At 37.6% G+C, this 24248-nt stretch overlaps 1 protein-coding gene across 7 annotated transcripts in view; it reads left to right on the top strand.

Annotated features, from left to right (window-relative positions):
* PTPRK (protein tyrosine phosphatase receptor type K) overlaps nt 1–24248 on the top strand; it is a 568568-nt gene that overhangs the window by 470392 nt on the left and 73928 nt on the right. For all 7 annotated transcript variants that reach the window (XM_030316304.2, XM_030316309.2, XM_030316303.2 and 4 more), the window contains exon 13: nt 1975–2011. In XM_030316304.2, coding sequence (XP_030172164.1) covers nt 1975–2011 — 37 coding nt within the window. The remainder of the gene's footprint in view (nt 1–1974; nt 2012–24248) is intronic.

Below are 24248 nucleotides of genomic sequence, written 5' to 3'. Positions count from 1 at the left end.
TGTTCTCTTTGAAAGATTTTCTTTCCTAAAACTTATTTATTTATTTTTTTTTTTTTTAGGAAGGGATAGGGGGAAAAAATGCCAAGAATAGAAAACCCCTACAATTTAAAATCCAATAGAAAACTGACATATTTTGTGTACTTGTAGCTGTATAGGAAATTTCTGGCTTTGGGTAATTGAGTCCCTGAGGTGGGTACCTGGAAGATGATGTGACATCCGTGATATCCAATTGCAACAGACACATTATACTTTGGAATAGTTAAATTGAAAGACAAAATGTATTTGCTTTTCTGCAGGGGTCACGAGAACCTGGGGTATTGACTGGCTGCTTTTGAATGAGAGCTCTATCTTTCAGCTTACCTATATTCTTTTGCCAGTAGATGGCAAAGAAGAATGCCACAGCATCTTCTAGGATGTTCTCCAAAGCCACAGGCTGCCCCTGGTTGAAAATGTTATTCTCATCTTCTGTCTAGTTTATTTCTACATAAGTGGGAGTCTTTCGAGACAGGCTGACTGCCCGCCTCCCGCATGCACATGATTGCACATCACTGGTACAATTGGACTACCCCAAAACGAGAAGACTATGGAAGTTAGTATTCCATTCTGGGTATAAAGTAGCATAGTGGTAGAAAACACGGTTCTGCATTTGGGTATTCATCTTTAAAGATGTGAGAGATTCTAAATTAACTTTCATTACTTGGACTGTGGTATAAGAGGAGTGTTAATGAATGTCTGTTACTTATAAAGGATTTTCCCTGGCACTCTTTAAAAGCCTCGATATGAATGTTCTCTCTGCATTCTTAATATATCTACATGTGGTTTAATCAAATTACAGAGAAGCAACAATATATCTCATGGTTACCTTGGCAAATAGTTCCAAAATCGATGGGGTTCCTACCAGCAGAGGCTGGAAATCCTGATAGAATTAAGAGAGATTGCTTTTAGGAAATCAGAATTCCTTTGGGCCTTTGTGGGAATGCGAAACAATCTCTCTTGGAACGCACTGTAAAGGCCTCACGTCACAATTAAGTAATAGAAGTTCAAAGTTGTATGTTTTACTACTAATTCCTCCTCAGTGCTTTCTTCTGTGTAATTGAAAAGTAGTAAATGCTTAAGAGGACGTGGAAAACTCTTGGTTTATCAATATATAGAAATACTCAAGATGGAGTTATAAATACATCCTCAAACAAATAGCCTTTGTTTTGTTCACTGGCTTTACCATCTTTTCCAACCTCTTGTACATTCAAAGATTTGAACTGAATCAACGAAGTCCTGAAGGTGTGTGGTGTGGGCCTAGAGACGTATTCCACTGCTTAGTGCCACCACACAACATCAAAAAGAAAAGAAAAAGAATCTGAAATCATTTTTGTCCCTTCCCATGTCAACTTCTCCTTCCTCAACTCCATCTGTCTAGCAAGAATAGGAAAATAGTCCCAATGAGAAATAGCTAACTCCTAACACCTAAATTCAAAAGGGAAGAAAAAAAAGAACAGGTAAATCCTCCCTTCATTGGGATACAACCTTTGGATGATCTTTCTAAGTACTGTCATTTAACTCATTAGTCGTGCTAGGATCCAAGCGAGAGGATGTGATGTTCTGAGTCTACAGCTGTGTGGCAAGAATGAAGTTTGTGTTTGGGTCTGATTTGTATTAGCTCTGCAAACACATTTTTCTTTCTAATCATTCAAAAAGTACAGTAAGTACAAATAGAATGCTTTAGCTACTTGTCCCAGACAAGATAGCCTGTTTCATTACAGAGGAAAACAGACCCCTGAATTTTTAGAAAATGATGAAAAATTTGTAAATGTTCTTACTTCAGGGTTTAAAAAATATATCCGAAAATACATTTTAAAAATAAAAGTTTCCTTGAAATTGCGATTCTGTTCTTTCCAAACCTAATTTATAGCTCCAGATTATGTAATAGGAAATATTGTCTGTACACTGACTATGGTCTTTCATGTTTTGCTCCATCAGGAAACTAAAACCCAGTGTGTACGAATCGCTACAAAAGGTAAGAGGTTTGCCTTTTTTTTTCTTTGAGATTCCATTCGCCCCGCTTTCTAAAATGAAAGAGCTCTGTTCCCTGCTTCAGGGCTAATTAAATGTGGCACTTCTATTACAGAGTATTTGTAGTAGGGCCCGGTTAAACTGCCAGCCAAGTTCTCTGACTCACTTGGGTGTCTTTAACACCTGATAGGGTTCTACTTCCCAACCTCTAGCACTTGACTGGAGGAGTCGTGTTAGGAGGATAGGAAGGATTTAGAAAACCTTAGAAGGGCTTATTTCTGCCAGTTAGCGTCTGAAAGGTCTTATGCTACTGATCAACCAGTGTATTAGGAAAAGCTCAGCAATATCAGCTCAAAATAGCAAATTGCTTGTTTAAAAGCCTCTGTCACTTTCTGTGGTAGACCAGACATACAAAGGAACTGAGCTAGTCATACAGATGTAGAGACCGGCCCTTATCTTCATTAGTCATGCAATTTGATTGAAGATATTTTACCTTTTTTTTTTTAACTTAAAAAAATTGTTTTAATCCAACTGATGCAAAGAAATGAGATCTGTGATGGCTAATGGCCAGGGTAATTCCTGCTAATGCTAATGTTGCATATTATAGCTTAGTTGCCTAGTTCCTTTAGGAGAAAACATTTTCATCTTTGAGTATCTGGAGTTCAGGTGTGAGAAAGTCTCCTGCATTCACTATGTTTATAATCCTTCGTTTAAGAGTTAATTGATTGTGCCAACGAGAGAGAAAGAGAGAGAGAGAGAGAGAGAGAGAGCTATTTAGTGTATTCTAGCAAAAGAAACAGGAAAAAGCTGTCCCCATGCAGACGTGGGACTCCACAGAGGGTTGATGCTCCGGATAGTTTCTGCCAAGATGAGTATTAAACTGACATTCATGAGCAGTAGTTGATTCATTTGGGGTTGAAATGAATGGCCATATTCTGTTTGTGCTGGCATCTTTTCCTTTCATCATTTTTCTCCGTTTAATCATCAATCTGCTCAATTAAGCATTCGTGTTTTACTCATCATTTGTAAAAGCAATAAAGAAAGCCTTTTCCCCTGACTCATGAGAAGTAATAAAAAAGCTTCAGAGAAGAGAAAAAAATATATACCTTTTTCCAGTTCAAATACTAACATTCCTCATAATATTTTTAAAAATTAGGAAATCCTTAATGAAGGAGAAGAGAAAATACATACAACTACATATAATAGAGAGGCATTTATTTTATTTTAAAAGCTTAGCTTATAGATCAAGAATTAGAGTTGAAACTTTTAAAAGATAATGGCAGGAGGCATTTGGATCTATATCGCCTATGCTTTTCCAGATTTAAAATAAAGCCAGAAATAAAAAATGGTCTGGCATCAGCCTCCAAGAAGTTCTTTCAATGTGGTCATTCTATGCTTCTATAACTGAGAAAAGGAAGCTATAAATGATTCTAAAATTTTAAACTTTCTTATTTGGTTATTGGATTATTTGCATTTATTTAAGTGGTATTTAAATGCCATTTTGTCCCTCTCTCAATACATATAAAATTATAATAACAAATACCGTATGACATTTAGACTGTAAGAGAGGTGAGATTATGGAAATTGTACTTAATCATGTGGCATAGAATATTTGCCAGATACTAAGAGATAGTAAGAAAGAGTCCATTTCTGGTAGTTTCTGCTTTGTCTATAATCTATCCCTGCTATACTTCTGAACCTCAGGGTGACAGTGTGGCTTAATGAGTAAGTGAAAAAAGACTCTGGCCTTGGACTCTCTGGGTTCAAATCCTGACTTCTGCCCCTTACTATTCCTTAGTGTTGGGCATATTACTTACCCCTCATCACCAAAATGAGAATATTACAGTACCTTCCTCTAACTATTACTGTGAGGATTAAAATAGCTTATATATATGAAATGCTTGACTAGTGCCTTGAATAATGGTGACTATTACATAAGAGTAAACTGCTATTTAAAAAATTTTTTGTTTGCTTGGATTCTGTCTCCTTCTCTCTCTCTGCCCCTCCCGCACTCACTCTCTGTCTTTCTCTCAAAAATAAATAAAACTTGGGGCGCCTGGGTGATGCAGTCGGTTAAGCGTCCGACTTCAGCCAGGTCACGATCTCGCGGTCCATGAGTTCGAGCCCCGCGTCGGGCTCTGGGCTGATGGCTCAGAGCCTGGAGCCTGCTTCCGATTCTGTGTCTCCCTCTCTCTCTGCCCCTCCCCCGTTCATGCTCTGTCTCTCTCTGTCCCAAAAATAAATAAACGTTGAAAAAAAAATTTATAATAAAAAAAATAAATAAAACTTTAAAAAAAATTTAAAAGGGGGGGGCACCTGGGTGGCTCAGTAGATTAAGAGTCCGACTCTTAGTTTCGGCTCAGGTCATGATCTCACGGTGTGTGAGTTCGAGCCCCTCATCAGGCACCATGCTGACAGTGCAGAGCCTGCTTGGGATTCTCTCTCCCTCTCTCTCTCTGCCCCTCCCCCACTCACTCTCTCTGTCTCTCTCTCAAAAATAAATAAATAAAACTCTAAAATTTTTTTTTAATTTTATATTTATTTATTTTTGAAAGAAAGAACATGAGGGGGAGAGGGGCAGAGAGAGAGGGAGACACAGAATTAGAAGCAGGCTCCAGGCTCTGAGCTGTCAGCACAGAGCCCAGTGCGGGGCTTGAACTCAGGAGCTGAACCACGACATCATGACATGAGCTGAAGTCAGACACTTAACTAACAGAGCCACCAGTCGCCCCAGTAAATTGCTATTTTATCACCATCATAATTATTATAATATTTTGTACCTTACTTCATTCAGAAAGACATAAGTTGTCCACCCTTGTCTGTGGGGGGTACATTCCAAGACCCCCAGTGGATGCTTGAATCCATGGATAGTACCAAACCCTGTATATACACTGTGATTTTTCCTATTAATGCGTATTTATGATAAAGTTTCATTATAAATTAGGCACAGTAAGATTACCAGCAACAACATAAAGTAGAATAATTAAACAACAAAATAGAACAATTATAATATGCTATAATATGTTATGTGAATGTGACCCCTCTCTCTCTTTCTCAAAATATTATACTGTACTCACCCTTCTTAATCTTGGGATGATGTGGAATGATAAAGCCTACACAAGGAGATGAAGTAGGGTGAATGATATTAGGCTACTACTGACCTTCTGACTTATTGTCAGAAGGTGGGTCATGTTTCTTGACCACAGTTGACCACAGGAAATCAAAACCGTGGGTAAGGGGGAACTATTGTAATTTGTGTTACATAGTTATGAAAGAAGTATGTGTAAAAACAAAACAGAATTTTCATTATAGAGATGACTTGGCAAAAAGTAGATTTTTTTTTAATTTAATGTTTCTCTCCAGATCTAATATAATTCCCTCTCTGAACATTTAGCATTTTTCCTCTAATGAAAAACCACACTTTTTAGGTTTGAAATCAACCTATTGTCTGACTGCATTATATGAACTAACACCTTACAAGTATGTTTAGCTTTGGAACAAATTTTTTGATATGAAAATAAACAAGTTTCTGTCAGGACATGTTGAAGACAGACTTACTAGTCAAAATGGCAACACCATACTGACTGAAAAGAGGAATGAAGGAACCTTCTTGGCAAGGAATTGTGCGATATTTCATAGTTAATGCACAGATAAAAACCGATTAAACTATATACTTAAAACATGTGTAGGGGCACCTGGCTGGTTCAGTCGGTAGAGCATACAACCCTTGATCGCAGGGTTGTGAATTCAAGCCCCAGATTGGGGGTGGAGCCTACTTTAAACAATAAAGTGTGTACTGTGCTTAGGGCACCAAAAATTCTTGTGGGAATATGAGGGAATTTAAAAGCCACGAATAATTAGCATACGTACTAAAATACAATAGCATGAAGATTTTGAAATTTTTTTTACATGTGAGAATTGTTGTAAAAAATTTCCAGTGTAATAGATTGTCTCCTGCCTTCTTGGAACTCATACCTCATGGCAGCCCACACAGAAAGAGGATACAGACATTGGCTTGATTATTTATAAAAAACATACAAAGTAAATAATCAAGGTTTTAATGTCTAAACTGAATAGTGATGTGAATACATGTTATGAGACAAGAGAAGAGGTGTTCCGGAAGATCATTGTGCTGCCCTCGGACTCGTGTGTAGATAGGAAGTCACCGAGAAGTTAGGCAGCTGGAGTAGAGTGGAGGAGCAGATTTAAATTACACTGGAAAACATGGAAGTTATTCCATCTATAAAATAGCAGATCCCAAACTAGAATTGTTATAAACATATGAAAAGGAGTTGAACTAGCTGTATCTGTGTAAAGTGAAAGGAGGGGCACCTGAGTGGCTCAGTCCGTTAAGGGTCAGACATTGTCTCAGGTCATGAGTTCGTGAGTTTGAGCCCCGCTGTCTCTGCTGGCAGCGCAGGGCCCTCTTTGTATCCTCTGTCCCCCCTTCTCTCTCTGCCCCTTCTCCGCTCATTCTGTCCCCTCTCCCCCTCTCATAAATGAATAAGCATTAAAAGAAAAAGAAAAGCAGAGTCAGTTTCAGGAAGGGTTTTTGTGGCACATCAAGGAAAAGGGGGCAACCCTGGAATATCACTTGCATGTGAGGCGCGAGCGCTGTGCAGCCTGCATGAGCAGTGCTTAGACACAAGTCTCTCCAACCTCCATTGAAAGGAAAATGTTTTAGGTTGTTTACGCTTGGTTTGCTCTCTGTCTTCTTACATATAACTTACTACAGTGCTCTCAACCCATAGACACGCACATATACACACGTGCACACAATTATTTGTAAATTAGTAGCTAAGAACTTGTGCTTTGTTGCCATAAATAATTTTTATAACTTTTTTAAGGAAATTACCTTAATGAGATTTAAATGCGCCAATTTATATAAATATATAAACTGTAACAAAATTTACTCAAAGAACTTTCAAGAAGTACTTCTCTGGAAATAGACTTTATCCATATTAAACTAACAGGCAATGCATTTCAATTGAATTTTTATTTTCTCTTGTTCAATAATATCTGGTATATTATGTCATTTGTAATTTTCTCAATATATAAATAATCATTTGTGGAATCATGTTATTTATTCATTTACATAAAATTATTCTTTTTTTCTTTTTAATTTTTTTTTCAACGTTTATTTATTTTTGGGACAGAGAGAGACAGAGCATGAACGGGGGAGGGGCAGAGAGAGAGGGAGACACAGAATCGGAAACAGGCTCCAGGCTCCGAGCCATCCGCCCAGAGCCTGACGCGGGGCTCGAACTCACGGAGCGCGAGATCGTGACCTGGCTGAAGTCGGACGCTTAACCGACTGCGCCACCCAGGCGCCCCATAAAATTATTCTTAATGTAAAGCATTTGTTGATAAGAAACCCAAATATTGAATATTTCCCTAGAATAAGACTAATAAATTGAACTGTTTATATAAGGACCTTACATTTTGAAACTGTTTTGGTTGTGTCCAATTTCTCCCTCATCCGAATTTCTGGATTTTTTTAAAGAAAACTGGTTATTTAAAATTTAATTTGGGGGTGCCTCAGTGGCTCAGTTGGTTAAGCATCTGAATCTTGATTTCGGCTCAGGTTGTGATCTCACAGTTCATTAGTTCTAGCCCCCAGTCAGGCTTTGCACTGACTTTGGAGCCTGCTTGGGATTCTCTATCTCCCTCCTCTCTCTCTGCCCCTCCACCACTCACTCTCTCTAAATAAACAAATAAATAAACAAACTTTAAAATTCAATATCAATGGAAGTTTCTGTGTTGTTCAAATCTATTTATTTTCCCCAAAAAGTGACATTTCCAATGATAAATGCTATCAAATTTGGTAGAACAGAAAAATGTGTTATATATGTAAATTTATTTGAACATAGCATATAAGGTAAAAAGGAGGGTTTCCTTAAAGTTAATGAAATAAGGCTATATTTCATATTATGACAAACACTAAAATTCCCAAGTCATGAATGGATTTTATTCCAAATCTGCGTTTGTAAATAGTTTGCTTTGGCAGACTGTTGTTTGTCTGCCCATTAGCCATTCTTTGACTTCTTCCAATTTCATTTGGAAATCAATATTCTAATCATTCATTTAGCAAATATTTATTTAATGCCTATAATTTGCCACACAGTGTCTGGGCCCTCGGGATAGAGCACTGAAATAAACAGAACAAAGACCTTCCGTGGAAATTAAGTCCAGTAGAGGAAACAGACCAGACACGAATAAATATGTGATATTTCAGATGGTGATACCTTCTTTGGAGAGAGATGAAGCATTGGCGGGAGGGGGGCGGGGCAGAGAATGCTGGGGCACGTGTCTAGGCCTTACTATTTCACATACGGTTATCAGAGGAAAGCTCCCTGCTAAGGTAAAGGACACGAGGGAGAACATGCAAGAGAGGGAAACGTGCAAAGACTGTGAGGAGAGTATGTCCTTAGCCGCTCAAGAAAGGGGAGCTCAGACAGAGGGAATGAACCAGATTGGTCTAAATCAGCAGTCCTTCAGCTTCAGCTTTAGCCAGAATCATCTGGAGGACGTGTTAAGGAGATTGCTGAGCCTCTACATCAGCGGGCCTGGCTAGGGGCCTCAGAATGTGCATTTCTAACAAGCTTACTGCTGGTGCTGTTGCTCCAGGGACCACACTTTGAGAACCACTGATCTAAACAAATCCCGTGTACCTGGGCAGTGATTGCTGTAGGGCTGTGTATGTAACCCGGTTTTGGCCAGGGAGATCTAAGGATAGATCTTCTGTCAGGTATTCTAAGCAATTGGTTCCTTCCTGATTTATAAAAAGAGATGGCGAGAACGATCTTCAACCCATCTTTCTTATCTTGGGGCATTGTTTTGTGAAGTTGTGATATTTAGAAAATTGAGAGCCAAATTGGTTAAAAAGAAGGGAAAGTCAAGGAAAAAAAAAAAAAAAAACAAGCCAACTCTAACTCCAAACAACTCTGAGCTTTCGAATTACCCATTGCTAAAACTCCTTAACTCCAGATAATTATGTTTGAAAAAATAAGTCCTTATGAAAACCACTACTAGTGAGTATCTGTTCCCTGCAGCAGATAGTGTCTGGGCTGATGTTAGATTTTTTTTTAATGTTTATTTATTTTTGAGACAGAGAAAGAGAGCACAATTCGGGTAGGGAGCAGAGAGAGAGAGGGAGACACAGAATCTGAAGCAGGCTCCAGACTCCGAGCTGTCAGCACAGAGCTCTGAGCTGACAGGACAGAGCTGTCAGACACGGAGCTGGAACTCACAAACCCATGAGATCATGAACTGAGCTGATATTTGACTTTTATTTTTCCGTTGGGAATAATGTCTTTAAAAATAGTAGTTTGGATCTAATGTGTTATGTAAAGGACCAATTATTTCATTAGAATGATTGCAACCAAGCACTTAAAATCCATAGGACCTAATCATTACCAATGGGGTTTTAAAAAATAGACAATTCCTTTTAGGTGCCAGTCTAGAATACGAGGAGCACATCCTTACTGGCTGTCCGAGAGAGCTAGAAAGGAGGAACCCAGACAGTTTCCCAGAAGCTATGGAGAAGAGGGAATTCCAAAAGCTAAGGCATGCATATTTGCATTCATCCATTTACTTAATATTAGTTTGTTCATTCTTTTGATAAAACTAAAGTTGACTAAAGATGCCTGTAAGGTGGGTTTAATTCTTAAACCAGGGAATGGTTTAAATCAGAGGATTATTAACTCAGAATATTACCTATGTTAAACAATGATGATACACATCCTTCTCTGACCTCTCAGAAATATCTTGACTTCATTGCTAGCAGGCATTTTAAACATGCATTCCATTATTAAGAAAATTTCAGGGATGCCTGGGTGGCTCAGTTGGTTAAGCGTCTGCCTCTGGCTCAGTTTATGATCTCGCGGTTTGTGAGTTCAAGCCCCGCATCGGGTCCTCTACTGTCAGAGCAGAGACCCCCTTCAGATCCTCTGTCTTCCTCTCTCTCTGCCCCTCCCTGGCTCGTGCTCTCTCTTTCTCTCAAAAATAAATTTTAAAAAGAAAGTATGATATCTTGCTTTAAAAAAAAAAAAAGAAAAGAAAAGAAAAAAATTTAGTTGTCACAAAACAGTAGGTGTGCCTGGAAGATTTTATTCAAAGTATATGAAAGAACATACAAACACTGGTAACATTTTTATTTACTTTGTTCTTCCTTCTTTTGGTGTCTATTCTCTAATTACTGGATAAAGAGTAGGCTTTTTTAAAGCATTTTCGTAACCTTAATTTTGTCTCATGCTGCTTTTGTCAAATCTTCCTTTGTGCCCTTTTCTCTGAGTGTACAGATGGATAAAAGTGCCTTTTGAAGTGATCAGACATTCAAAATAACAAACATGAGAAGAAAAAGAACACTTAGTCTGCCTAGAAGTTGCACTAAAACCATAGAAGCGCTAGTTGGTTGAGCCACATGTATAGAAGCTATTTGACTGATTTTATCCCTACCTATTTACCACAGATGAATTTGAACTTGAGTACAGCTCAATCTCCACTCTTAAAGCGCATTCCTGTGCTATACCTCTTATAGAGCTCACAACTGAGGTGGATTGAAAGCAGGGGTGAGGTCTAAAGAAAAAATATATTTAATTGGGCTTCAGGGTCTAAAATTCCTAACTTTAATTTCTTAAGTTGTGCTGATATGCTTTATGTTTCACCAGCTACATGCTAGAGGAAATGGTAAAGCATCAGGAAGAGATTTCAGATTCTTTTATGCCACTTTTTTAAGCTGATAGAAACTGAGGTCAACTCTGGTAGTTTAGTCTGGCCATTAAGAAACTCTGGGCAGGGATGTAGCTTTTCTTGGTCCCTAAGATTAAGCTTCCAAAAAGCTGCCAACTCTTCTGAAAAATCATAATCCTTGAGAACAACTTTGTTGTTTTTTGTCTGAATGGCCAAGTGCCCTTGCTGGCTCTCAAACTCCTTTCTCCTGCACGGGAACAAGTGCACATCATTCTTCCCACCTATGAGATCTGTGTATTAGTTTTCAAAAATTAATCTGATTTGGGGTTTCATTTCTTTTTTAACACAGAAGGGAGGACATTACAGAAAAATATATTAGCAATACAGTAATAGACTACAGCCTAAGGGAAATGAAAGCATATCTTAAGTGAAAACAAGCTGGGAACAAGTACAGTTTTAATAAAGCTTAAATCAGTGGTTCATGGCTTGGAACTAACCTCCTTTAGGCACCAGTATTTCCTGGTGCTTTGTTGAAGGATTTATCGTTGTAAATTCTTTTTTTAATATAGAGATAGTTACTAAAAAACTAATAGCTAATAGATTTTTCAACCTGTTTGGGAAACAAAGATATTCTTTTGTTTTCGAAGAACTACAGTTGAATAAAGATGTAATATTTCTATAATGGATTACAAATCTAATGAAATTGTCCCAAATTGTTTATTAGTCAGAAATTTCTTAGAATGAAGAATCATCTGCATGGGCTGTCGGATTTACAAGGGTAGAGGTGATAGTCTGTTTATATTTGTTATATCTGTATCTGATATTTAATATAAATGCAGTCAATCCCTTTGGAACGGATGAACAAATGAATAAATGAATGAATGTTTTCCAGAATTGATCTACCTTTTAATGCCCTAAAGCTATATGAGTTTTCTTTTTGCTACTACATTTTTTTTTTTGCATAATTTGGAAATAACTGTAAGTGTTTGGGGCACTTGGGTGGCTCAGTCCATTAAACATCTGACTCTTGACTTCGGCTCAGGTCATGATTTCACAGTTCATGTGATCAAGTCTCATTTCTGGCTCTGTACTGACAGTGCGAAGCCTTCTTGGGATTCTCCCTCTCCTTCTCTGTTTTCCTCTCCTGGTCATGCTCTCTCTCTTTCTCAGAGTAAATAAATAAACTTAAAAAAATTTTTTAACAAAGTAATATAAACTAGACTATACTCTTAAAATGAACAAAATATAGAATGGAAAGTTTTGACTGAGTTACTATTTTCATTATTTCTTATATAAATTTTTACGTTTTTTCATAAGGAGAACAGGTGTAAAAGTAAATTTTTACCCTCCCCCTTACTGGGTAGAAAGTATTTTCATTACTGTAAATAGAGGAAGCACGTGATATAGAAGTCCCTGGCTTTGAAGGCTTATTCATGACACATATAAAGGCCTAAGAAAAGTTAAAGACTAGAAAAATACAATATAAATTGTATATATGATATAAGTATGTGTATTATACAGGTGAGGAGTTTCCAAAAACAGCAAAGGTAACTGATAGGAAATTTCTGGCAAGTGGTAAATTCTAATCTCTGTCTTAAGAAGCCAATTGAACTTTATTTATTATATTCATTATTTTCTTGTTTTTTAGCAGTTATATATGACAAAGATATTCCTAGTTTATTTTGCAATCATTTTAGGGATTTCAACAGCATTTACTCTACTTTTGCAATAAACTACTTATAAAACTGAAAAAACAACCCTCTATACATGAATCTACTGTATACAGAATATTATATATTATCTCCTCTTATGGTTTGCCATTAAGTTTCTTTATTTTTGAAGAGGTATAAAAATAAAACTTCTTCTCTGCCTCTGTTTTTAAGTATACCTTGAAATTGCAAAATGAGTTACTAAAATGATAGTGTCATTTGCAAATGCGTATATTGATAATGTGCAACCAAAAGAACATTAAAATAAATAGGTTCCTAAAATATTGCAGCTACCACTTAAAAGCCCTGATTCCAAATTTAATACTGAATGGTTCTTACAGTTCTACTGATTGGTATTATAAGTAACGGAAATGGTATTGGTAAGTAAATTTGAACTTATAAACTTATATTAATAAGTATATTCCATTCTGTATTTGTTTTACAAAATGATTCTACACTCAAAAGTACGGAATCCATGATCTGATTCATGCCCTCATTTTATGGATGAGAAAACTGATTTCATGTATGATTTGATCTTCCAGGGTGGAATGGATTGTTGAGAGTGTAGGAACAGAAACCAATTCCATGTACTTTTTTTTCAATATACCACATTTATTCCTGGACTCTGCCTGCCTAGAATCACCAGTTTAAATACTAATATATGTTTAATCCCCATCTTCATGTCAACCAAGGCAATAAGATTACCAGAGGCCATTATAGTAATCATTTCTCTAATGTGATTAAGAATAATTCAGTGATTTTTATTTGGTAGTGTATACCAATAGCATCAAACTAAGGATGCTATTTATCAGGGGGGATTTTGTAATTTAGAGTTTCACTCACATAATACCAACAGCAAAGTCTAAATTATTGCCTTTAATTCTAGGAATATTGCTTCAGTCACTAAGGAAAATGAAATAACCTTATTACCCACATGACATTTCAGAGACATTTATGAGAAAGGGTCAGAAACAACATTATCTGACAGAGCAAGGATGGCAGAATATCTGCTGATAGGATTATCTCTCCCCAGGATCCCTTTTTTCAAGCCATCAACCAAAACTGAGCCTGTTATCATTGTCAGAGAATCATATTGTATTAAGCAGATAAGTGATTTGTAATCATAGTAATTCTTGGAGTTCTGTTGCTGAATAATGGCCTCCCTGAAGATGACCATGTTCTAATCTCCAGAGCCTGTAAATATGTTATGGCAAAAGAAATTTTGCAGATGTATTTCATTAAGGATCTTGAAATGGGGAAATTAGTCTGGATTATCCAGCTAGACTCAGTGTTATCACAAGAGGCCTTACAAAAGGGAGGTGGGAGGGTCAAACTTAAGAGAAGATATGTGAGGACAGAAGCAAGGGTTGGGGTGATGTGTGGTGCGGAAAGAGAAGGGGTCCATGAGCCGAGGAATGCAGGTGGCCTCAGGAAGGTGGAAAAGAAACCACTTTCTCCCTTGAGCCTCCAGGTGGAACACAGTCCTGCCAAGCACCTTAATTTTAGTCCTACAAGCCTCATGGAGGACTTCTGACCTCTAGAAATGTAAAACAATGATTTTGCTTTGCTTTAACCCACAAATTTGTGATAATCTGCTTCAGCATAACTTTTGCAGATGTCAGCACCTGTAAGTGGGGTTATGCAGTAACAAAGCTAAAAATTTGGAAGTGACTTTGGAATTGGGCAGTGGGCAGAGGCCTGGAGGAATTTTAACGATCATGAAACAAAAAAGCCTAGATTGCCTTTAACAGATGGTTGGTAGAAATATGAACGTTAAAGTCTCTGCCAGCAAGGTCTCAGAAGAAATTAAGGAACATGTGATTAGAAAATGAAGGAAAGGGGATCCTCATTATGTGGTAGAAATGTAGCTGAATTATGTGGAAAGCAAAATTTATGAACAATGAAACACATGCAGGTGAGGAGTTTTCCAAGCAGTGTTGAAGGTACAGGCTTTCTATAAACACGTGTGTTGTTTGGAAAGACACAGAGAGGCATAATTCCACACACAAGTGCATATATATATATATATATATATATATATATATCATCATATATATGATATATATAATATGTTGATGTTATTAGTATCTTTATATAGTGGCAGTACAGAGTCCCTCTTTTAATCTTCAGATTTTGAAGAAGGCAAATGCTAGATTATAGAAAACTTAAAAGTGTTTTTATTCTTAGCAATTAAAAACAGGTCTTTAGAGTGAATCCCCACATGGAAAGGATTACGTTAGCTGTATTGCAATGTTATGGTAACAAGAGCTCTGCCTCTCTTTTTTTCTATATTTTTATCCTATTGTAGGGAAAAAAGATTAAAATCCACTTTGGCCTTATAATAACACTCTGCAAATGTGTTTTAGAGCATTGGTTTATGATTTTTGCTTTGTAGTAGACAAAGTATCCTTTATCCCCTACAGTTTAGTGTCTGATATTATGCATTCTATTCAGCTTTTAATGAAATGTGGATTACTTCAAAGATTATCTCTCTGATTTAATAAATGGCATTAGAGTAGAAAGTTAATTGGATCTTTCTTGAATAAGCAGTGACCACTATGTGATTGATAGGAGGGAAAGATAGTAAATGACATATTTTTTAATTTATGTGTTAAACTTTTAGATTAGTATTTGTGTGTGTGATCAGTTTTCTCAAGTAAATTATGAAGTCCCTATTATCGTTATAAAGACCATGGAAAAATTCTAATTTCTTTTAAAAATAAAAATTTCTCAGGTTTTGTGAAAATGAGATATAAAAAAGTCGCATACTTGAGCACATACATAGTTTGATTTTTTTTTTTTTTCATTTTAAAGACAGTGAATGGTTATCACCCAAACATCTAAATAGTTATAGATTTATCCCCTCCTGTTTGGACAAAGATCTTGAGTAAGCTTCAAAATTTGGAATCTTGTTTGCTTCTTACATTGTTTTCCTCTTTATTCAAGAGCTTCTGCTGAATTTAGTGGCAGAGATTGTCATTTCTACTTTATTTTTTAAGGAACTGGAGAAACTGATTCATTTGTAAATATGATGGTAGTGGTGACAGTGATAGTCCCCACCTGTTACCTATCCCTGGTAGTAGTTCATGGTTTGACTATCGCTGACCTTTTTTTTTTTTTTTAATCTTTATTTATTTTGAGAGAGAGACAGAGTGTGAGCAGGGGAGGAGCTGGTGGGAGGGAGACACAGAATCTGAAACAGGCTCCGGGCTCTGACCTATCAGCACAGAGCCTGATGTGGGGCTTGAACTCACAGACCGCAAGATCATGACCTGAGCTGAAGTCGGATGCTTAACCAACTGAGCCACCCAGGCGCCCCGTGACTATCGCTGACCCTTAAGTAAATGCAGACAGTCCTTTTAAAACAATGCTACTCTTCCTGATAGCTGTTTATGTGTGCATGTGTGCCTTCCATGCCACAAATTCAGAAAGACGATGTTCTAATTACTGGCTGCTCTTATTTACTACACCTGGCTTTGCATCTGTGCCTCTAAAAATCTCAATCTTTGCTTTTGAGGAAACCACCAATACTTATATACCTTCTGCTTGCTTGGTCTACCTGCTGCTATTATTTCCCAGATGAAAATCCAACTGGGCTCTGCTTTTGAGGGAGGGTTTCACTGGACTAGTAAAACTTGCCTTTGCTCACTTTGATAACCATCATCCTGAGTCTGACTCCTTTATAAAAAGCTCCTTTACAGGAGGCATCACAATCCCAGACTTTAGCCTCTACTACAAAGCTGTAATCATCAAGACAGCATGGTATTGGCACAAAAACAGACACATAGACCAATAGAATAGAATAGAAACCCCAGAACTAGACCCACAAACGTATGGCCAACTAATCTTTGACAAAGCAGGAAAGAACATCCAATGGAAAAAAGACAGTCTCTTTAACAAATGGTGCTGGGAGAACTGGACAGCAACATGCAGAAGATTGAAACTAGACCACTTTCTCACACCATTCACAAAAATAAACTCAAAATGGATAAAGGACCTGAATGTGAGACAGGAAACCATCAAAACCCTAGAGGAGAGAGCAGGAAAAGACCTCTCTGACCTCAGCCATAGCAATTTCTTACTTGACATATCCCCAAAGGCAAGGGAATTAAAAGCAAAAATGAACTACTGGGACCTCATGAAGATAAAAAGCTTCTGCACAGCAAAGGAAACAACCAACAAAACTAAAAGGCAACCAACGGAATGGGAAAAGATATTTGCAAATGACATATCGGACAAAGGGCTAGTATCCAAAATCTATAAAGAGCTCACCAAACTCCACATCTGAAAAACAAATAATCCAGTGAAGAAATGGGCAGAAACATGAATAGACACTTCTCTAAAGAAGACATCCGGATGGCCAACAGGCACATGAAAAGATGCTCAACGTCGCTCCTCATCAGGGAAGTACAAATCAAAACCACACTCAGATATCACCTCACGCCAGTCAGAGTGGCCAAAACGAACAAATCAGGAGACTATAGATGCTGGAGAGTATGTGGAAAAACAGGAACCCTCTTGCACTGTTGGTGGGAATGCAAATTGGTGCAGCCACTCTGGAAAACAGTGTGGAGGTTCGTCAAAAAATTAAAAATAGACCTACTCTATGACCCAGCAGTAGCACTGCTAGGAATTTACCCAAGGGATACAGGAGTACTGATGCATAGGGGCACTTGTACCCCAATGTTTATAGCAGCACTCTCAACAATAGCCAAATTGTGGAAAAAGCCTAAATGTCCATCAACTGATGAATGGATAAATTGTGGTTTGTATACACAGTGGTGTACTACGTGGCAATGAGAAAGAATGAAATATGGCCCTTTGTAGCAACACGGATGGAACTGGAGAGTGTGATGCTAAGTGAAATAAGCCATACAGAGAAAGACAGATACCATATGTTTTCACTCTTATGTGGATCCTGAGAAACTTAACAGGAACCCATTGGGGAGGGGAAGGAAAAAAAAAAGAGAGAGGTTAGAGTGGGAGAGAGCCAAAGTATAAGAGACTCTTGAAACCTGAGAACAAACTGAGGGCTGATGGGGGGTGGGGGGTGGGTATTGAGGAGGGCACCTTTTGGGATGAGCACTGGGTGTTGTATGGAAACCAATTTGACAATAAACTTCATATACTGAAAAGAATAAAAAATAAAAAAATAAAAAAATTAAAAGCTGCTTTGTATTGCCAGTTATTATCTTTCTGACAAATGTAGCCACAGGGGAGACAGTTTAAAGTAAACAGATATTCCATTGTTGGTGGTCTAACAGTGTGCTAAGGACCAGAATAAGAGAATTTTTGTACAGAGATAAGGAAGAAAGAAAATTAAAGGTCCTAGAGAACATGTAATTAAGACATTGCCTCATATAATTCAGCCTCTGTAGGCTTTCCTGCCACATCACTTTTTAAGAAGTGATAATGGTAACAACTACTTTGTTGGTGTGTCATTTTTTTTTTAATTTATATTTCACACCAGCATGATGAACCAGTCATCCCTTAAATACATCTTTGCCCATTGCTTAACTTCCTATACCTAACAGTTTCACCAGCTGCTAAACATTGGAAATGTGGTCATTCATTCAGAACTATTTATTGTGTGTTCACCCTCTGTCAGGCTCTAAGCCAGATACTGAACTCCAAGGAAGACAGTTGTGGGCTGGAGAGCAGGACACATGAATACATTTACTATGCAGAGTAGTTTGGGGCAAATATAGTCAGTGGCCACATCTGTGCTCAATCATCAACCATCCTCCTCATTGAGATTCCTCAACTCTGTCAAGATCTGTTCTTGGAAGGAGGATGCTCCTCTTTTTATTTTAGTAGGATATTTATGTTCTACATTACAGATCTTCTATAATTTAGAATGTGCTAATAACCTCCATTAAGCAGGTATATTCTTGTCTAAAAATTATATAGGCTTTTTGGTTCTGATATTATAAAACAAATCACTAATCTAATGTGTTGTAAAAATTTTATATGTTTACCTAATGTGGGCTCTTTTTCAGACTTATGATCATAGAGGTAAATATATTTCTATATCAATAGATAAAAAATATATACAGATTTATAAAATTGCTATCATCCTAAAATAGTAGATAAAAGCTTCCATTTTTTGAACTTAAAATGTCTTGAACGTATTTTCAAGTTAGAAAACATAGATATTCCCTTGTGTAAATGTGGGTTTAATCCTTCCTCTTTTGGTAGACGTATAAGATTGTTCATGCTTCTTTCTGTTGCATACAGTAATGGAAGAAATATCCTTGGCCAAGATCTCTACATTCTTTTTTATAGGATAACTTTCAACAAGCTATGTTTCTAAGTCATATGCTATATATAACTTTTAAGATAATTACAGCCAAATTATAGTCAAAAAGAATTATGTAAATTTACATTTCAAGCAATACAGTAGAATGCATGTTTCTGCATACCCTTATCACTGTTAATTGACAGCAGTCTTTTAAGATTTGGCTTATCTAATGGGTAAATATGGTTAACATTTTATTATGTTTTATTCTTAAGTGATTGCAAAATGATATCATTATGTGTGTATGTATGTATGTATGTATGTATTTTAAAACTGTCCCATAAAGAATGAAGAGACAATCCCTTGAATGTAGTAACATTTTGCTACTACATTCATAGGTAACATTTTGTTCCAAGTTGATGAATGAAAAAGATTAGCAAACATTCCAAGCTCTTATTTAAGTCTGATGCTTAGGGAAAGCCTGGAAGTACTTTAGTTTGGTTTGGAATATCTTTAAGCGCATACTGGTTCTGTCACATTTCCTGAGCTGTTACAGATTCTAAATCATTTTGGTTTGTGATAAGCTTTTAGTAATCACCGACAGTCTCTGATTTCAGAATTCTTTAGACTTTCCCACATTGTGTAGGGCAGCATTCCTCGAGGTTATGAAAACTGTACTTTTTATTCTTAAAAAACAAAACAAAATGTATCAAAAAACAACCAAAATGGAAGAAAGCATGAGTAGCCAGAGGAATAAGTTGGGATTCGTTAAGAAAGCCAGAGGCAGATGTGGAGATTATTTTTAAATACACTGCTCAGAGAACTTTTCTTTTTAAGTGGCTAATTGAAAAATTCCCACAACACTTTGCAGCATGACAGTAAGATGAATGCCACAATACTCATAAAAAATACATAAAACTACATTAGTATTGTAAATTTCTCCTGGAAAAAAAAATAGTTACATCTCTCCTAAGAGATATAGCCATGTTGGAAAAAAAAAAGTTAGAAAAATATTCACATTGCCACTTAAGTTCAGTTTGACTTCTGTTTACCAGATGTTTTGATAGAAGTCTTTTTTCAGTGTTCAATATATTACTGTCTGTGAAACATTGATGTGAGCCATCTAAGCTATATATCCTGTTTGTTGATAAAGAACATATGGTTTTGGAAATCAGTGTTAAAACCACATGTGAAGCAAAAATTTTAGTTTTACTCTCAACTGTAAAAATCTTAAGAAAGAGCTCACCACAATACATACAGCCTTCTAAAGTAATATATTGCAGAGAAAATAGAATCCTGTACATTGCTGAACTGTGGATCACTTCTGTTTTACTTTTAGAGGAATTCAGTTTTAGAATTGACCAAGAACCCACTGATGTGTTCATCTCCTTTGCACCATCTGTTGTCATCATCGCTAGATATTTATTGACAAAAAGGATGCTAAAATGATTTGTGTAGTTACTTTAAACATATCTGCCTGGTCTTCGTTTATTTTTCTTTATTGAAATAAAGACTCCACTGACATAAATATGGAGTAAAACCCTGATTATGTTAGACTGCCTAAAATTTCAGTGTCATATGAATAAGAAAACCTCAATCAGATTTTCTAACTATTGTTTTAAGATACACATTCTTAAACCTTGAGAGGCAAATGTTTCAGGAGGCTCTGAGAATACTGGAGTCTCAAATGGGTAACCCTCTCGGAGGACTGACTTGCCTCACATTTGCACCGTGCTTTTATTTGGATGCATTCACAGGAACAGTTGCTCAGAAAATGACCTAAATTAACTTTTCTGCAGGAAGTGGAGGGACCTCAGGGTAGGAGATTCCAGTTTCAAGTTTCCCCTGAGATGCAAATTAATTCAGTCTTTATCTGGAATGACTTAAAGGATTTAGTATATGTCTCTAGTTCCTCTCAAAGAGGATCTATCAGTGAGAGACACGTAGGTCTAGTGATCAAATATACAGGACTGCTGCTTACCAAGTGAAGGTGGAGAAATCTGATTCATCCAGAATTAAAGGGTGGGAGAAGGTAGTGGCAGGGGAAACAAGACTCCCAAGCAAAAATAAAAGAATGAGTTATGAAGGAGACTGAAAGAAATCGAGTCATTTACTTTTGTTTTCAAAAAAAAAAAAAAAATCAGGGATGATTGGTAGTCCTTCTCAGGGATCCTCTATAGATCTGAGGATATATCTGGGTTTTGCCATTTTGTTAATTCTTTATTTCCCATATTCTTTTCACCATTTTATTACATACTTGCCATGTGGTGCTCGTGACATATAAACAGTCTCGAGAATGCTAAGATGAGGAAGGTATGTCTACTGACCTTTACACACTCCCCTCCTCCCTACTTTTCTACGTTCTTTCTTTGTCTTGCCATTTTCCATTGACAAAACTTATCTGTTTTGTTTATGGATAATAACTATCACTTCTCTTATTTTTTTTTTTTGAATCATTTCTTACCTAGAGAGTTAGTCCTCCCTATATAATTATGTTGCAAACAGCCATCTTACAGTTTGGTTTTCCGAAAGGTTAAGTGTTTGTCTCGAAAGACCTCCCAGATGTCACTACTCCTGCAATAGGATGAGACCACCACAGAATTTTGATCTTACACAACTCAGCAGTTTTGTTGGATCCTTTCTCCTTTTGCCCCGGTTGTCTGTGCCTCTTTTAGTTCATATTTTGAGGCATGTTTGTGGAACAGAGGTTCCCCAATCCTACCAGTCCCCACATATAACTATTTTGTAAGACCTTCACTCACATGAAACAAAATCCATTCAATGTACAAATATACACAATTTAAAGTAATTAATAAATCTTCTTACCTTAATATAGAAAAGAGATAACAGAAATGACTTCAAGTACTGTGTACCTCATTACCTAAAAGATTGGATATGACTACATAAGAAGATACAAGGAATATTCTGCTGCTATCTCAGACTCTCAAGAATGCAACAAACTATTTTTTTATGTTTATTTATTTTTGAGAGAGAGAAAGAGCGCAAGTAGGGGAGGGGCAGACAGAGAGGGAGACACAGAATCTGAAGCAGGCTCCAGGCTCTGAGCTGTCAGCACAGAGCCCGACGTGGGGCTCGAACCACAAGCTGTGAGATCATGACCTCAGCTGAAGTCAAGTGCTCAACCAACTGAGCCACCCAGGCGCCCCTCAGAATGCAACAACAACAATGCAGACTGCCTTGCCTCCCTCTCCCCACCTTAAATATAATAGAGTCTCAGTTCTAATCATTGGAAGACCAAAATCTCCCTACATATTTTCTAGATGCCTCCAGAGATCACTATCTGCCCTACCAAGAACCACTGTCCTAGAACTTAACCTTGCACACCAGTGCTTATTTTTGGCATTTGTCCTGTTTGGTTCCTCCAAGAAAAATCTTGCTGAGCAGCTTTCATGAGCACAGAATCTCAGAATATTTTAAGTCCCTAAAATAGAACCCAGACATGCCACACTTGGGCATGATATGTTTTAATAAGTATATCTTCGAGTGGCAAATTATAAAGTGAAAATCTGGGTCTCCTTGTACTCTGTCATTACCATATTGCCATCATGTGTCCAGATTGTTATTGGCAGAAATCAGTCACTGAAGGATTTGGTAATGTTTCATGAAAAGAATATAACTAGTTTTTATTATTATTTATTTATTTTGAGAGAGAGAGAGAGAGAAAGCATGAGCGAGAGAGGGGGAGAGAGAGACAGAGACAGAGACAGAGAATCCCAAGCAGGCTCCACACTGTCAGTGCAGAGCCCAATGCCTTGGGGAGGGGAGGGGGGAAAAAAACTCGAACTCACACACACCTGAGCCGAATTTGGATGCTTAACTGACCGAGCCTCCCAGTCGCCCCAAGAATTTAATTGTCTTTAATAGGTGTTGTCCTTTGAGTGGAGAGAAGCTTTTTATGCAGCAGAAAACAAGAAGTCCCTGAGTTTTCTCTAAACAACACAAAGAACATTAAATCATTTCAAAATCTTTGTGTCTTTCCCACCTGCACCTTTCTCTCTGCTGATGGGTCTTTCTCATGTAGCTCACACAGCTTTGAAACATGATATTCCTTCAGATAATGGCATTCTTTACCAAAAAAAAAGTTTATTTATTTTGAAAGCGAGAGAGGGGCGCCTGGGTGGCGCAGTCGGTTAAGCGTCCGACTTCAGCCAGGTCACGATCTCGCGGTCCATGAGTTCGAGCCCCGCGTCGGGCTCTGGGCTGATGGCTCAGAGCCTGGAGCCTGTTTCCGATTCTGTGTCTCCCTCTCTCTCTGCCCCTCCCCCGTTCATGCTCTGTCTCTCTCTGTCCCAAAAATAAATAAACGTTGAAAGCGAGAGAGAGCAGAGCAGGGTAGGGGCAGAAAGAGAGGGAGAGAGAGAATCCCAAGCAGTCTTCACCTCCAGAGAGCCCAACACGGGCTCGATCTCACAACCATGAGATCATGACCAGAGCTAAAATCAAGCCACCCATTTGCACCCCCGAAAAACAAATAACCCAGTGAAGAAATGGGCAGAAAACATGAATAGACACTTCTCTAAAGAAGACATCCAGATGGCCAACAGGCACATGAAAAGATGTTCAGCGTCGCTCCTTATCAGGGAAATACAAATCAAAACCACACTCAGGTATCACCTCACGCCAGTCAGAGTGGCCAAAATGAACAAATCAGGAGACTATAGATGCTGGAGAGGATGTGGAGAAACGGGAACCCTCTTGCACTGTTGGTGGGAATGCAAATTGGTGCAGCCGCTCTGGAAAGCAGTGTGGAGGTTCCTCAGAAAATTAAAAATAGACCTACCCTATGACCCAGCAATAGCACTGCTAGGAATTTATCCAAGGGATACAGGAGTACTGATGCATAGGAGCACTTGTACCCCAATGTTCATAGCAGCACTCTCAACAATAGCCAAATTATGGAAAGAGCCTAAATGTCCATCAACTGATGAATGGATAAAGAAATTGTGGTATATATACACAATGGAATACTACATGGCAATGAGAAAAAATGAAATATGGCCTTTTGTAGCAACGTGGATGGAACTGGAGAGTGTAATGCTAAGTGAAATAAGCCATACAGAGAAAGACAGATACCATATGGTTTCACTCTTATGTGGATCCTGAGAAACTTAACAGGAACCCATGGGGGAGGGGAAGGAAAAAAAAAAAAAAAGAGGTTAGAGTGGGAGAGAGCCAAAGCATAAGAGACTGTTAAAAACTGAGAACAAACTGAGGGTTGATGGGGGGTGGGAGGGAGGGGAGGGTGGGTGATGGGTATTGAGGAGGGCACCTTTTGGGATGAGCACTGGGTGTTGTATGGAAACCAATTTGTCAATAAATTTCATATAAAAAAAAATAAAATAAAATAAAATAAAATCAAGCCACCCAGGTGCCCCAGACGTGGCCTCTGTGACCAAGTTTTCAGTGTATACCATTTTGTTGTAAACATTTCCCTCCATTAATCCACAAGTATTTATTAAAGACTTGTAAATACTTCAGCTCAAGTCTCTGTCAGCAAGTCTTGCTTATCTTCTAATTTCCCAGGCCTTTCTGTTCAAATTAAAAACAAAACAAAAATAGCATCTGACACAACTGTTTCATTC

Source organism: Lynx canadensis, chromosome B2 (assembly GCF_007474595.2).
Source record: "Lynx canadensis isolate LIC74 chromosome B2, mLynCan4.pri.v2, whole genome shotgun sequence".
In the NCBI taxonomy this organism is placed as follows: Eukaryota; Metazoa; Chordata; class Mammalia; order Carnivora; family Felidae; genus Lynx; species Lynx canadensis.
Note: the sequence above shows the minus strand (reverse complement) of the source record. Positions and strands in the feature narration are given on the sequence as shown.